Consider the following 13,787-nt stretch of genomic DNA (forward strand, 5'->3'; position numbering starts at 1 on the left):
ATTGGCTTGGAACATTGGGAGGTCTATAACTTGGGCTTCGTATGTCAGAATCAGATGATATAGAAGCCATTTATTGACATTTTCATATACTTCTCTTTGGTATGAAAATTAGGGACAATACTAATTAGCTCATTTCCATCAAACTTGGGTATGAAAAAAATAATTCATCATTCAAACATACTAGCACAATTTTGAGACAAGTAACTATTGTTCATAATATTTTTTCCTCTAGGGGAATTTTGGTAATTTTACAATGATGATTTGTGAATGCGTTTGGACACATCAACAAAGTCTCAAATCCACAAATATAAAATCAGCACGCTTCAATGACGACTACTTATGGGTGACAAAATGAGCGAGGTATCTATAGGTATTGGTTATTGGGTTACAAAATGAGATGTACATCTCTAGGTATATGATAGAATTAAGTTATAAAATTTGATACTTGGCTAATCCAAAACGTGCTTTTCTATTCAACTTTGGGATAACCAAATTACATGTCCACACGGCTCATTAAGAGAGGCAGTGCCTTCCTAAACTAGGCTATACTTTTTTCAATATATTTTTCGTTTAAATTTTGTAGATATTTCTCCCAAGGAAATAAAAATGACCAAATATCTATCCAACAATATTTTTTCCTAGGCGAATGCATTCTAGTCGTTCTCAAAGTTAAGTAAAATCAAAACATGAAAAATAAATAAGGGAGAAAGTTTTCCTCCACTGCTAAGAAGGCTCACCACACTATTCTAGGATTCACAAAACTCTATAGGATTTTTAGTATGTTCGCAAAATACCTTTTGGATCAAGAATTTTGTAATATTGGATACCTAACTGAATTGGCCCTATATCAGGCAGATTTGTCTCTAATTTCATTTAAAACCGATCTGTATCCAGAGACACTGATATCAATACCAATACCTCAAACCAAAAATAAGGATAAACAGTAATCAGAATTCAAAAAAGGAATTAGAATAAATGGAAAATCGAAGTTGGCCAGGTAAGTACAAGTAAAGGTATATCTGAAATCATCGATCACGCGCCATTGACCGTTCACGCGCTTAGTTGGTCAATGGCGTTGTCCTGTATATTTGACTTTTAAACTGTCCGTTGTACCTTCACAGTTCCACCTTCGAACATTCCCCGAAGCTGCTATAGTCTTCTCTCTCTCTCTCTCTCTCTCTCTCTCTCTCTCTCTGTGTTGTTGTTTAAAAGGACCTTCTTCTTCCTGCTAATGTATCAATAACTAGAAGCTCTCCATCCACGGCTATCCATGGCGGCTTTTGGGATTCAAGGGCAGATGCTTGCTGTCACAGGTCTGTATCCATGGCAACCCAAGGATATATATATATATCCTAACTTAAGTATCCATTAATGGCTTATTCCATATATACTTGTATGGAATAACCATGATATCAATATTAATTTCAACCCTCTCAATTCAATGTGTCTATATATGGTTGTTGCAGTTGTTAGATGTATCAGGTTAAAAGACACAGAATGGAGGATATCAAGGCAAGACCCATACGTCTGCATTGAGTATGGTAGCACCAAGGTCAGGACAAGAACCTGCACAGGTACTACTTACCCCTTCAATCATATGCTGATTTATTGAGACCCATTAATGAATCTATTAATGATTTATATATAATTAATATATAGATGGAGGAACAAACCCTGTTTACGAGGAGAAGTTTATGTTTAATCTCATTGAAGGGCTTCGAGAGCTAAATATCAATGTCTGGAATAGCAACACCTTAAGCAGTGACGACTTCATCGGTAGCGGAAAGTAATCAATGAATTGTTTCTTCATTCCTTCCTATATAGCTTGAAATATTATCAATTTGATTATTCTCAGGGATTTGATGATAGATGAAGCTGTTTTATTTAATTTTGTAGGGTTCCATTGCATAAGGTTCTTTCTCAGGGATTTGATGATGCTTCATGGACAATAGTTGATAGAAAAGAAAGGTAATTTCATTAAAAAAAAAAAAGCAGTTAATTTATAAGAACTAATAGGCTTGTTTGGTTGTAAGGGGACATAAGGCTTTGTTTGGTAGGTAAGAGAAGAAAAGAAAACAAATAATAAAAAAAAAAGAATTGATGAGAAAAAAAAACATATGTAAGTTTGGTTATCATTAGAAGAAAATAAAAGAAAAGTTTTTGTATTTTCATGTGTTTTTTGCAAGATTTTTATTTTTCTTTTGAGCAAAAGAAAACTTCACCATTCCCAAAGTGAATTTTGGAATTCAAAAAAGAGTCTTCTCTTGGTTCAGGAGAATTAGGTTGTGTATGGTAGCCAAGAAAAGAAATGAAAAGAAAAACAAAAATCTACTTGTTTGTTTTCAAATGGAAAAGAAAAGAAAATAAATTTTTATATTTAAATGATATAACATTATATAGTAATAATAAATTCAACCAATCACTTCCACACATACCCCACACAACATTTCTCTCTCTTCCTTGGTTTTGGTTTTTGTTTATTTTTTGGTTTTTTCAAATCTCCATCTCTCTGGTGTGCTCCGAAGTCCCAACCAGCACCGAAGCCCTTATTCGATCCCAACGACCTCTGCAACCAAAAGGCCTGCTCAGATCAAGCCATGTACACATTGTCTTGTTCCTTCACCATTGTCACCCCTACCCTCCAAATCAAGAGATCTTCTCCGATCAAGATCCATCTCAGGTAGTCTAACCCTAACCGGAAACTCTGCAACTCTCTCCCCTACATAGACATTCTCTATCTCTCTCAAATTTTCTCGGTGAACCAAAGTTATCTCGTCTAATCGGCAGGATTTTTTTCTGGTGGCGTGAGAAAACTTCACTCCGCCCGAGACGATTTTTGAAATTTTGACAGTGAATCTTCTATCCGCCGATGATGACCAAACGTAAAGAAAAAACGTACAAGAATGGAAAATCGTATAGAATATGTACAACTTTCTTTTTTTTTCTTTTCTTCTCTTGGCTACCAAACACAGCCTCAGGACATGCCAAGCACAATGAGAATTTCTTAAACCAAGAAAATAGTATAATTTTTGTACCTTTTTTTTTCTTCCCTTGGCTACCAAACACAGCCTAAAGGAAAGGGATATGAAATTTTAGAACTTAGAAAGAAACCTCTGTAATTATTATGCTATTGTATTACAATCGTATGAAGTAATGATTACAAATGTTTTCTGTTTTAAGTTTAAAATTTTCACAATATTTTCTCTTTAATTTCCCTTGCAACTATTAGTAGGCTCAATGATTAATAATTAGGTTAGAAAGGGATTTTCAAATTAATCATTGTCCTCAACTGCAGATTTTCAGGAGAAGTCAAACTAATGTTGCAATACACCCATGCCACCGAGGTACCTTTCATTAAACCTTTTTTTTGGTGGTTGGGGGGGGGGAGTGTGACATGAGAGATGTGAAAACAAAGTGTTAAATGAAGTGAGATAGTTTATGAAATACCACTCTCAAGCAACCTAAGCTTTTGAGGTATCAGCTGGAGATATGGTATCATAAAGCATATCCAAAAGTTTAGGTGTATACCTCCGTAACTTCCAACATCTCAACGCAAACTCAAAAGGAGTATTAGGTTGATAGGTCAGGAATGAATACCATCAACATTTCAACACAAAAGTCAAAAGGGGTTGATAGGAATGGAAAGAATACCAATAATATCCTCTATTTGAAAATATTGAGTGGAAGACCAATTGTAGAAGCCTCTATTTGGTGGAATGGACCATAAAGATTCTCCTATTCTATGCTGCAACGCATCCGCATAGGGCCACCAAGCAATTGCAATCGCGGTATTTTGACCCTGCCACTATATATATATATATATATATACATCGTAGAGACTAGGGGATGTAAGTTTGACCAAGTGAACTCAAGCCCGCCCTGAGCCCAGAGAAGGCTAAGACTAGGATTTTTAGGCTGGAGGCTGGGTTGGGCTGAAACCTCAATTTGAGCTTAATCCGATCATGCTTTTATATAACTGTATATTAATTATTAATCACATATTATTTTTAAGGCTTTAGGCCTTTAAGATTTTTTTTAAGAATGATTGATGTTGATGATATCTCATTTTTTTATTGTATATAAGGACACAAATGGCAAAAAAAAAAAAAAAAAAAAAGAGAGATCAGATCAAGGTCAATCAAGGCCAAACCAGGTCAACCTGGCTTGATGAGGGTCGATTAGGGTTGGATGGGATGGACTGAGCTCGGAAAGATTGGCCTGAGGTGAGATATCTCATCCCAACAAGTTGGGCTTGGGCTGAGTTAAGAAGACTCAGCGTTTTTCAACTTGACCATGACAACTTACCTGACTCAAAGCTTGGTTTTCCAACAATGGCGTTAAATAAGAACCTCGAGGTTGATAAGCATCACAATTGTTTGTGATTTACATTAATGTCACGTGCCACATTAGTAAACATGGAGGATATCTCACATCGAACTATTGAAACTATGCTTCTGTGTCTGGAAATTGCAGAGATCAATGGCAAGCAATGGTAATTCTGCTTCCCCGGCCGTGGCGCCACCACCAGGGACAACCACTCCTTACCCTTACCCGATGTCCACAACCTATTATCCTGCTCCATCACCTTACCTTTCTTCATATCCCCCTAATGGTATAGCAGCTTATTCATCCTCCCCATATCACCCAACTACATTACAAGCTGCCTATCCACCACAGCCATATCCACCACCCACACAAACATACCCACCGCCCACACAAACATATCCATCACAAACTTACCCACGACCCACACAAATATACCCACCACCTCCACCAGGCTATCCACAAACTTATCAACAAGGTACTTCTTTTAGAGCTTTTTCATGCATTTTTACTGAACTTACTGTAGGACTGCACGCATATCTGTAGTTTCTAATCAGCTACTATGTGCTCACCTTGCAGTGCCACATCCAGTGATCTATCAACCATGGCCATACTGAGATAGAGCTTCCCCTGTTTCCAAGGGTGGAGCCTTGCTTTTTTGCTTGGAAAAATATCTCGAAAACCCTTATAGACATTTGGTGCAGCATTTATATTACCATAAGTTTCATTACATTTATTTTTATTTTTATTTTTATTTTATTTTATTTTATTTTTTTTACAAATGATATATGACATTTAAATTTTGCTTCATATAATTTTTTTTAATATTAACTCAATGAATATTTTCTCTTTCTGGCTTTAACATGGAATCAAACAAAGTCTTGGACAAAAACACAATGGTCACAAAATAATGGTGAATTGCAGAAAATTTGATAGGACACAATAAATTTTCATTTTGGTAATCTTTGATGTTGCGGGTGGATCTATGTGATAGAGGACTCCAAACATTATCATTAGAAGTTTCAATTCAATAAGAGAATGCCTAACAATAGAGGTTACAAACATATCATAACCTCTACAAACATATCAAAACCTCCGTAATATATATATAGTAAGCACCAATAGAGATTATAAGTATTTACTAGATGGGTGTAATATTCTAGTGAATTTATTTATCCACTCAATGAACTTCTAATGGGGTTTTCATTTGAGCAGTGGAAACATCAAACGGAGTTGGATCAGTTATACTATTTTGATCAAAGCTGATTTAAAAACCACAAAAGCAACAATTACTATGGCTCCAGTCATCTTACCATTTTTTTCCCCTTTCCTTTATGTTGTTTTTTGAAAAAAGAGTTCTTGTGAGTATAATATCCCATATTGGAGGATAGCATTGCCATTAATCTTGGGGTGTCAATCAGTTGGGCCAGATCGGGCCAATTTTAGTTGGGCCTAATCAGGTTTGTCCACTTTAGGACCTCGCGTTGTAACTGGTCCGTCTAACTAATCAGGCCTCAAAGGCTAGGCATGGTCCCATTTGTAAACGGTCAATCAGATACCAGTCTTTAATCGTGTTAAACAAGCTAATGAGACATTAATCTCTAAAGGCAGTTGTTTATTTCTTTCAAATGGGATACTTGCCCAAAGGAATAAATAACTGTTTTATTTCCTTAATTCCAAAATCTGATGGTGCTTCCTCTCCGGATAAATTTAGGCCAATATGCATGGGTAATTTTTTCTGTAAGGTTCTATCTAAAATTATGTCCTCCAGGCTTATGCCTCTTTTTCCGCGATTAGTCTCAGATGAGCAAGGTGAGCAGGGTGTATTCCAGAAGGGTAAGATTATTTCTTCCAATATTAGTCTAGCCTCGGAGCTGGCAAATCTTATGCATTCCGCTGTGAGGGGTGGAGGCATGGGATTGAAATTGGACGTGCAGAAGGCATATGACTCCTTATCATGGAAATTCCTTTTTGCCTCATTGGTAAAGTTTGGTTTCTCGGACAAATGGATCTCTTGGATCCAGCTTCTTTTAAGCTCTTCCAGGTTATCTGTTTTAGTGAACGGAGGGCCAGTAGGTTTCTTCCCAGTGGGCAAAGGTCTGAGACAAGGAGATCCTATCTCTCCATTCTCATTTATTTTGGCAGAGGAGGTGTTCTGCAGAGGTTTGAAGTTGTTAGTAAGGGATGGGAAGCTGAAGTCTCTCCCGGGACCTCGAGGTGTGTCCATTCCCTCTCATTTATTTTTCGCAGATGATATATTTATTTTTATGAATGCTTCTGCAAAATTTGTGAAGAATCTCCAAGATTTCCTAGAAAAATATCAAGCTTTTTCAGGGAAAAATTTCAATCTGGATAAAAGTAGCCTGTTTTTTGGGAAGGTGGCACCCCACAGGAAACAATATATTTCTTCTCTGATAGGTATAAAATCAGAGAGGCTTCCGACGAAGTATCTAGGTGTGGAAATTTTCAAGGGAAGGGTGAGAGGATCTCATCTATTACCTTTGCTAGATAAGATAAAAAGTAAGCTAGCTGGATGGAAGGGTAAGCTGCTCTCAATGGCGGGAAGAGTGGAGTTGGTGCGATCTGTGATCTCTAGTATTCCTGTACATAACTTTACAGTATATTGGTGGCCAGACCATTCTATTAAATTGGTGGAACGGTAGATGTGTAATTTTATCTGGTCAGGTAATATGAAGGTCACAAAGAAAATAGTGGTGAACTGGGACGATGTCTGCAAACCAAAACAGGAAGGGGGGTTAGGCATTCGCAGACTGCGAGATGTAAATTTTGCCTGTCTAGCAAAGTTGACTTGCCAGATTAAGCATGAGGAGTCCTTTAGAAGTAAGTTCTTCCGGGGTCGCTTTCTAAAATCAGACGGATCTCTGAAATCTGGCCATATCTCCTCTTCGATTTGGCCAGGGATAAAGAAAGTCTAGAATTTTGTGACTTTAAATGAGTAGTGGATAGTAGGTAATGGGCAAAAAATTGATTTCTGGAAGGGCAGGTGGTTGGATCATCTCTCCATTGAAGAAATGCTTCGGAATGATGGCGGTTACAATGGGAATTTAAAGGCAAAAGTCTGCAATTTTATCCATAATTTTAGATGGGAATTTCCTCAGGTAGCGTCTAACTTCATGAAAAATATTACAAATAAAGCAAAATTGATCTATATTTCAGGCATGGAGGATGAATGTCATTGGCGCCCTTCTTCAGCAGGAGTTTTTTCCATAAAGTCAGCCTGGGAAGCCTGTAGAAGAAGCTCGCCTAAGGTGAGCTGGTCATCTTTGGTGTGGAAGTCCTCTATTCAACCACGTCAAGCAGTTTTTGGATGGAGATTAATCAGAAATAAACTTGCTTTAGATGTGAATGTGAAAAGGAGGGGTGTCTCTTTGCCCTCAAAGTGCAGTTTTTGTGGTAAATTGGAGGAGTCTAAAAATCATTTATTTTATGAGTGTAGCTTTGCTAGCTCTATATGGGCTCGGTTCTGTCAATGCTTTGGTGTGTTGAGACCAGCTTTTTCTGATGAATCTCATCTGATTTCTTGGTGGAAACTCCAAGCAAAATCAGTGTCATTGAAAGGGGTGTGGCATAAGGGGTTTATGCTAATTCCTTTTTTTATTTGGATGGAGAGAAATTCTAGGTGGTATGAAGAAGTCTCTTCTTCTGAGCAGATTTGCTTTTTGAAAATAAAAAATGAAATTCGATCTCAGACACTAGCCCATTCTGGGGTGGCTATTTCGATTGAAGATTTGATGTCCGCTAGAAGGTTGGGATTTTTAGGGGTTCAACGTCGGAAAAACGAATTATTTGAAATTTTTTGGTGTACTCCTCCAACAGGATGGGTCAAATTAAATTCTGATAGCTGCTCGTTGGGCAATCCGGGAAAAGCAGGTGGGGGAGGTCTTCTACGCAATGATAAGGCTGAAGTGTTATATAATTACAAAGAGTTCCTTCAAATTGGCACAAATTTTGAGGCGGAATTCCAGGCTATTATCGCAGGAATTGAAGCTGCAAACCGATTGGGGGTGCAAAGTTAATGGATTGAATGTGACTCAGTCGCGGTGGTTCATCTTTTGCAGAAAAAGAAAATTCCTTGGAAATTTCGGCAAAGGTGGATTAACTGCTTAACCTACCTTGAAAGGGTGGAGTGGAAGATCACGCACTGCTTTCGTGAAGCAAATTCTGTAGCGGATTTCTTGGCAAAGTCTGCCGCTCGCTTTGAAACCTCTTTACCAGTGACTTCTTGGCCGGCCTTGGTAAAAATGGACCTAGACATGGATGCCTCGGGTCGTCCGAGATATAGACTGCTATAGCCTTCTATTTCAGTCTTCAACTCATTGTGGAGGAGAGTTGGTTGATGGTTTTTTCTGCTGATGGCAATGCTGAAGGTGGATTAAATCCGTCTCCGCTCTTCTCAGTTTAATTGTCGATATTTCGATTGGGTATTTTATCCCTCTTGTATTATTCTTTTATCTTCTTTTTTAATACAAATGATATTTTAGAGAAAAGGAGACATTAATCTCTAAAGAGGAGGGGTGTCAATTATAAGCTTGGACCGATAGACCCGATCAACCACAACCATTTAAAACTCGAATCAGACCAGACCAATTAATAAGTGCCCGACACGTTTGTTAATAAGTAGTTCTCGGTGCAAGGGTGCTATTCGATTGGTGTCCAATTGGGACCAACTGATTAATAGCTAGACTTAGCTCGACATATTTAAGGCCCATTTATAACCCGCTTAGAGCCTATTTACTGTGTCCAACACATTTGAAGACTATAACAAGCCCTGATTGTAGCCCATTTAGAGCCCGATAATAGGCCGTTTAGAAATTAATGTGTCATTAGCACGTTCAAAGCCCGACTAAGGTCCATTTAGCCCGCTTATTGGTAGCCCGATTAAAAATCAGTACCTGATCGATCGTTTATAAATGGAACCCTACCCAGCATATGAGAATCGATTAACTAAACCGTTTAGTCATGGTGCAAGGTCCTAATGTGGGGAAGCACAATTAGACTCCACCAAAACTGCCCAACCCAACCAATTGACACCCATACTGAATCATAGTCATCAAGGCGTTGCCTTGGCATCTAGGCCGTTTTCCTGGGGCCTAGGCTACTACCGCCTTATTGTATTGCATGTCATCTTATATTTTGGCACTTATTTATGCCAAATGATAGCGCCACCTTGGCGTCCAAGTGGTTTTCTTGGGACCTAGGCAATTGTTGCCTTAATGCACTTGCATGTCGTCTTATATTCTGGTACTTAAATTATATTTGGCATAAATAAGTAAATACCCCCTATCTGAATCCAATAAAAAGAGTTTGAAATCAAATTCTGGATAAAAATTTAACCCCCTAATCAATGAACAAAAACTGAATTTTTTCTCAATTTTGAAAATTTACAATTCGTATCATTGTAAAACATTGCTAAAAACTAAGAGTAGTAAGATAATCTTTTGTTTTGATATCCGTAAAATTGTTTTTTATTTAGGCAAATTTAACAGTATTTGTGCACTTTAAAGTAAGTTTGACCGGCAATTGAAGAGTTGAAGTGGAGGGTAGAATGTTGAAAGTAGGAGAGAGAAGCTCTGAGGCGGAGGGAGGGAGAGTAGGGGGCGGCAATCTACCACATGGTGATCGGCCTCCTGATAGAGGTAAACAACGTCAGATAACTGATTTCTGGGTTCCTGCAAGCAGTTCGCTCCCTCTGCCCACACCTGTGGTTGATCCTACTGATTCATCTCTGGTAAGGCAGGATCATGATAGCACCAATACAGCAGAGAAGGAGAATCATCCAGGGAAGGAGAAGATTAATGAGAATGGTAGTAGGAAACAGTCGTATGCAACAGTGAAGAACAATACCAAATGTTGAAGATTTACCTGACCCGTTTCATGCAAGGTCTCTCACTAAGGTCGTTATTCCTCAGGAGGCTTACAAATAGAAACTTCAAACCTTCACCTATGCTCTGATTGGTAGGGTGAACTTCCACTATGTATCGATGGATGATGTGAGAAGTGATGCTAAGAAAGCTTAGAATCCGAAAGGCAAGGTAAACTTGGCTCCTCTGGGAAAAGGATTTATTCTCTATCATTTCGAGCTTGAAGGTGATGTCGCCTCTATGTGGAAAAGAGGACCAGTCAAGGAAAAAGGGCAGATCATAAGATTCCATCATTGGCGCCCGGAGTTTAGTATCCATGAAGACCATATCCAGACTAACTGGCCTGGATAAGATACCTCGAATTGCCTATGGAGTATTGGCACAAGAGAATCCTATTATCAATGGCAAAAGCATCGGGATGTCCGGTAGAGATTGATCATTGAACGATGAATGCTACCATGGGTAACTATGCTCGTGTTCTTGTGGAGGTGGAACTAGGTGGCACCAGAGTGGAGGAGATCTAGGTGGAGAGAAGGCAGCCGGGTAAAGATACTCTATTCTGGTTCAAGCAACACATTATCTATGAAGATGGCATTGGAAGATGCTCCTTCTGCAAAAAACTAGGTCATTCTATTGACCAATGTAGAGACAAGAAGAGTAAGGAGAAGAAGAATGATGCAATGAAGGACGGGGAGAACTTCACTGCCACTGGTAATTTTTGGTTGGAGGAATGTTGTGAAGCGGTGGCAGTTTTTCCCGCGACCCTAGCCATGAGGGGAGACCACAGTTGGTAGGAGATCGATCGAATCCCTCTTTCAAGGAAACTTCCATAGCTAGAGGCAATCAGCCAACAATGGAAGATCCTTCTACTATTTTGAGCACCCCTATGGACAATAGAATCTGGAGATTATTCTCCCCTTATCCCACGGCCAAAATAGGATTATCCATGACCCTGTTATGGTGGATAATTCGCCTGGTGAAAGCGGATATGGGTATGGTTCTAACCCGGGTGAATCTGGGTATTACTCATTTGAGAAGGAGTCCCAAGCCTTGATGCAAGACACTGAAGACCCTCAGGATGGCGTATCTGATAAGAATTTGGGGATGATTGACTTTGATGGACGGGCTCAGACACCACGTACCCTGCACCCTCGTAAGTCCAAAACAGTGTAAGCTGGTGGTCGTGGGGGTCGACTACAATCTAGAGGAGGGAAGAGTGGGCGTGGCCAAGAAAGGGGTATTTCGGATCATCTTATTTCGGGGTTGTCCCCATCCCATATTGAGGGAGGGAGAGTCATTATTCAACATCAAAGAGGTCGTTGCTCTTGATAGTGTGATTAGTAGGGCAGACGGTGATGCTAGAAGAAAGGGGAAGAATATTGCAGCGACGGGGCAGGCTTCAAAGTCTGATCATCAGGCTGCGTCTAAGAAGTGACCTTATGAAGATCCTCTTCTGAAATATTAGAGGAATGAAGAAAACGGTCGGAAAGTGTGCCTTATGTGATCTAGTCAAGAAGAAAGATCCAGACCTTCTTTGCATTGTAAAACCTATGGTGGATGTGAGTGACTTCCCTCATTTATTCTTTAATAAATTCGGTTTTTACAGTGACTTCATTTATAATAATAGAGTTGGTAGAATCTCTAATTTGTGGATTTTGTGGACAAGAAATATGGGAATGCCTATGGTTGTCTCTGATTCTTACCATCACATTACGATCTCCTTGTTATGGGATCTCAGTCAAATTCAAGTTTCCTTTGTGCATGCTAGTAGCTTTAGAGCTGGGAGAAGATCCTTATGGTTGAACTTGGTCACTGACTCCCCTCAAACTCCTACTCCGTGGGCTATGATTGGTGACTTTAATGTCACCCTTCAATCCCAAGAAAAATGTGGGCAAGGGAACTTTAGCTTGGGTTCCACTACGGAGTACAGTGCTATGGTTGAAGCGTGCTTCATGGTTCAGGTGCCTTCGGCTGGGTGGAAGTTTACTTGGAGCAATAATCGCAGAATAGGAAATGTGTGCAATCCTTGATGGGAGCTTTTCTAATGAGGAGTGGCTCGCCAGATTTCAAGACTGTTCGCAGAACAAGAAATGTGTGTGACTTTTGAAATCCTATATAGGTATTCCTTTGTGGATGTAGGCACGTTGGACGAACCACGTATATCTAGTGTTCTTGTCTCGCATTTAATTTTCAACGTATATTTAAAGTGCGTGTTGTGCAGAGTGGTGGGACACTGTCTGGTAGACCCAGCCATATTGTGGTGTGAGGTGGACGTGTCGTTGATTACGTGATTGATAATTACAGGATTGCCTCGACCAATCTAGAACTTGGAAATTGGAAGTGTTTTTATCAGGTTGCAAACAAGGAAATTTTGGAACCACTGATTCACCCCCATCTCAGTGTCAACCTGGGAACATCAAGACCAAAAGTCCCACAACAACTTTTAATGTTTGACTCCAAATGTTCTTATGTCAAACCGAAATGAGCTTGATTTGATGTCGATCATGCATTTGTCGATGGTAATGGAACTCATGAGCATCGAACAAAACTTATTATAAGTCAAGGTTCTCAATACCTTGCATCGATATGCATTGGCCTTTGTTCAACTTTGAAATTGTGTCTAATTTCATGTTTTTGATGTCAAATAGATGTCATCTGAAGTCAAAATTTTGGGTTGTTGCCGCAAACTGAACACTTCTTCTCCTCACTTTTTTTTTGGGTGAAGCTTCCTCGCACATTTCACAATTTCTAGGCCTTTTGATAAGTGGATAAAAAAATATGCCCAAATACATTTCTCAGACCCCAAGGATAGATTTTCATTTTAAACATTGTGGTTAATCTTGGACTTAACTCCATTAATTTTCATTATATGAAAGTATTTAGCCTCAATTATGATAATTGATGAGAAACAATTTTTTTTTTTCTCTCACCGAAAATCCAATTATTTTGTGTGATACTAGATCCTCCACATCATTGAGCGATTGAGGAGGGTCTCTCAAGCCCACAGATAGGCTCTTCTCTCTCACATTTAATAAGTTTGAAGAGAGTGCAAGTGCCCTTAAGACTCAACTCGGGTTTCGGGTGTGAGAGATAAGTTTGGCTCTCTTATTGAGTTATGAGAGCTCTCCACTCTCAATACTCCGGTGCTTTCTTCAAACTACCTCTCAATCCTCGAGATTCGTGGATGACTGACTTATGATCCTGAATGTGTCTCACAAATTTTTACCATAGATGGATATATGGAATCGTCTCTCTTTTAACCATGGGTGTGAAAAGACCATCTCGACCTTTAACGTTATATATTACCGTTAAGAGAGCAAAAAAAATGGGGTCGTCGGGGTTCTGTTGGGGGATTGCGGGTTAGATGTGACGGATTATGAATAGGAGGGAAGGAGAGAAGCGTGGGCGTATCTGTCTTTTTATTTTTAATAAAGTTGGTCGTAGCTGTCCATCTAAACACAGAACGAGAAAAATAGGTAAAGCATTAATTACAGTCTCTCTCTCTCTCTCCTCCCGGGTTTCATTCCAAGAGTGTAGTATACGTTAGCATTCTTTGAGTCTCTCTCCTCTCCCACAGGAGGG

The 13,787-nt window shown here is 39.2% G+C and overlaps 2 protein-coding genes across 2 annotated transcripts; both read left to right on the forward strand.

The window, feature by feature from the left end:
* The first annotated feature begins 1,194 nt into the window (after nucleotides 1-1,194).
* Nucleotides 1,195-5,172, forward strand: LOC122090585 (leucine-rich repeat extensin-like protein 6). The gene is made up of 7 exons (XM_042660227.1): nucleotides 1,195-1,313; nucleotides 1,467-1,574; nucleotides 1,660-1,786; nucleotides 1,897-1,968; nucleotides 3,296-3,344; nucleotides 4,474-4,801; nucleotides 4,903-5,172. The coding sequence occupies exons 1-7, from the start codon at nucleotides 1,271-1,273 to the stop codon at nucleotides 4,938-4,940; spliced, it is 765 nt and encodes a 254-aa protein (XP_042516161.1). The 5' UTR covers nucleotides 1,195-1,270; the 3' UTR covers nucleotides 4,941-5,172.
* A 911-nt stretch (nucleotides 5,173-6,083) lies between these two features.
* On the forward strand, nucleotides 6,084-8,360 carry LOC122092222. The gene is made up of 3 exons (XM_042662560.1): nucleotides 6,084-6,864; nucleotides 7,009-7,164; nucleotides 8,161-8,360. Exons 1-3 carry the CDS (start codon nucleotides 6,084-6,086, stop codon nucleotides 8,358-8,360), a joined length of 1,137 nt encoding a protein of 378 aa, XP_042518494.1.
* Nucleotides 8,361-13,787: the final 5,427 nt, after the last annotated feature.

This window comes from Macadamia integrifolia, chromosome 10, assembly GCF_013358625.1.
Source record: "Macadamia integrifolia cultivar HAES 741 chromosome 10, SCU_Mint_v3, whole genome shotgun sequence".
Classification (NCBI taxonomy): domain Eukaryota; kingdom Viridiplantae; phylum Streptophyta; class Magnoliopsida; order Proteales; family Proteaceae; genus Macadamia; species Macadamia integrifolia.

Excerpts from the sequence above, each read along its gene's own strand:
- LOC122090585 (XM_042660227.1), top strand. The coding sequence starts at position 1,271 with ATGGCGGCTTTTGGGATTCAAGGGCAGATGCTTGCTGTCACAG. Across the intron at positions 1,969-3,295 it reads ATAGTTGATAGAAAAGAAAG|ATTTTCAGGAGAAGTCAAAC; the intron begins GTAATTTCATTA and ends CCTCAACTGCAG. Across the intron at positions 4,802-4,902 it reads TCCACAAACTTATCAACAAG|TGCCACATCCAGTGATCTAT; the intron begins GTACTTCTTTTA and ends CTCACCTTGCAG.
- LOC122092222 (XM_042662560.1), top strand. The coding sequence starts at position 6,084 with ATGTCCTCCAGGCTTATGCCTCTTTTTCCGCGATTAGTCTCAGATGAG. Across the intron at positions 6,865-7,008 it reads TAAGCTAGCTGGATGGAAGG|GTAATATGAAGGTCACAAAG; the intron begins GTAAGCTGCTCT and ends TTATCTGGTCAG. Across the intron at positions 7,165-8,160 it reads GCATGAGGAGTCCTTTAGAA|GATGGGTCAAATTAAATTCT; the intron begins GTAAGTTCTTCC and ends CTCCTCCAACAG.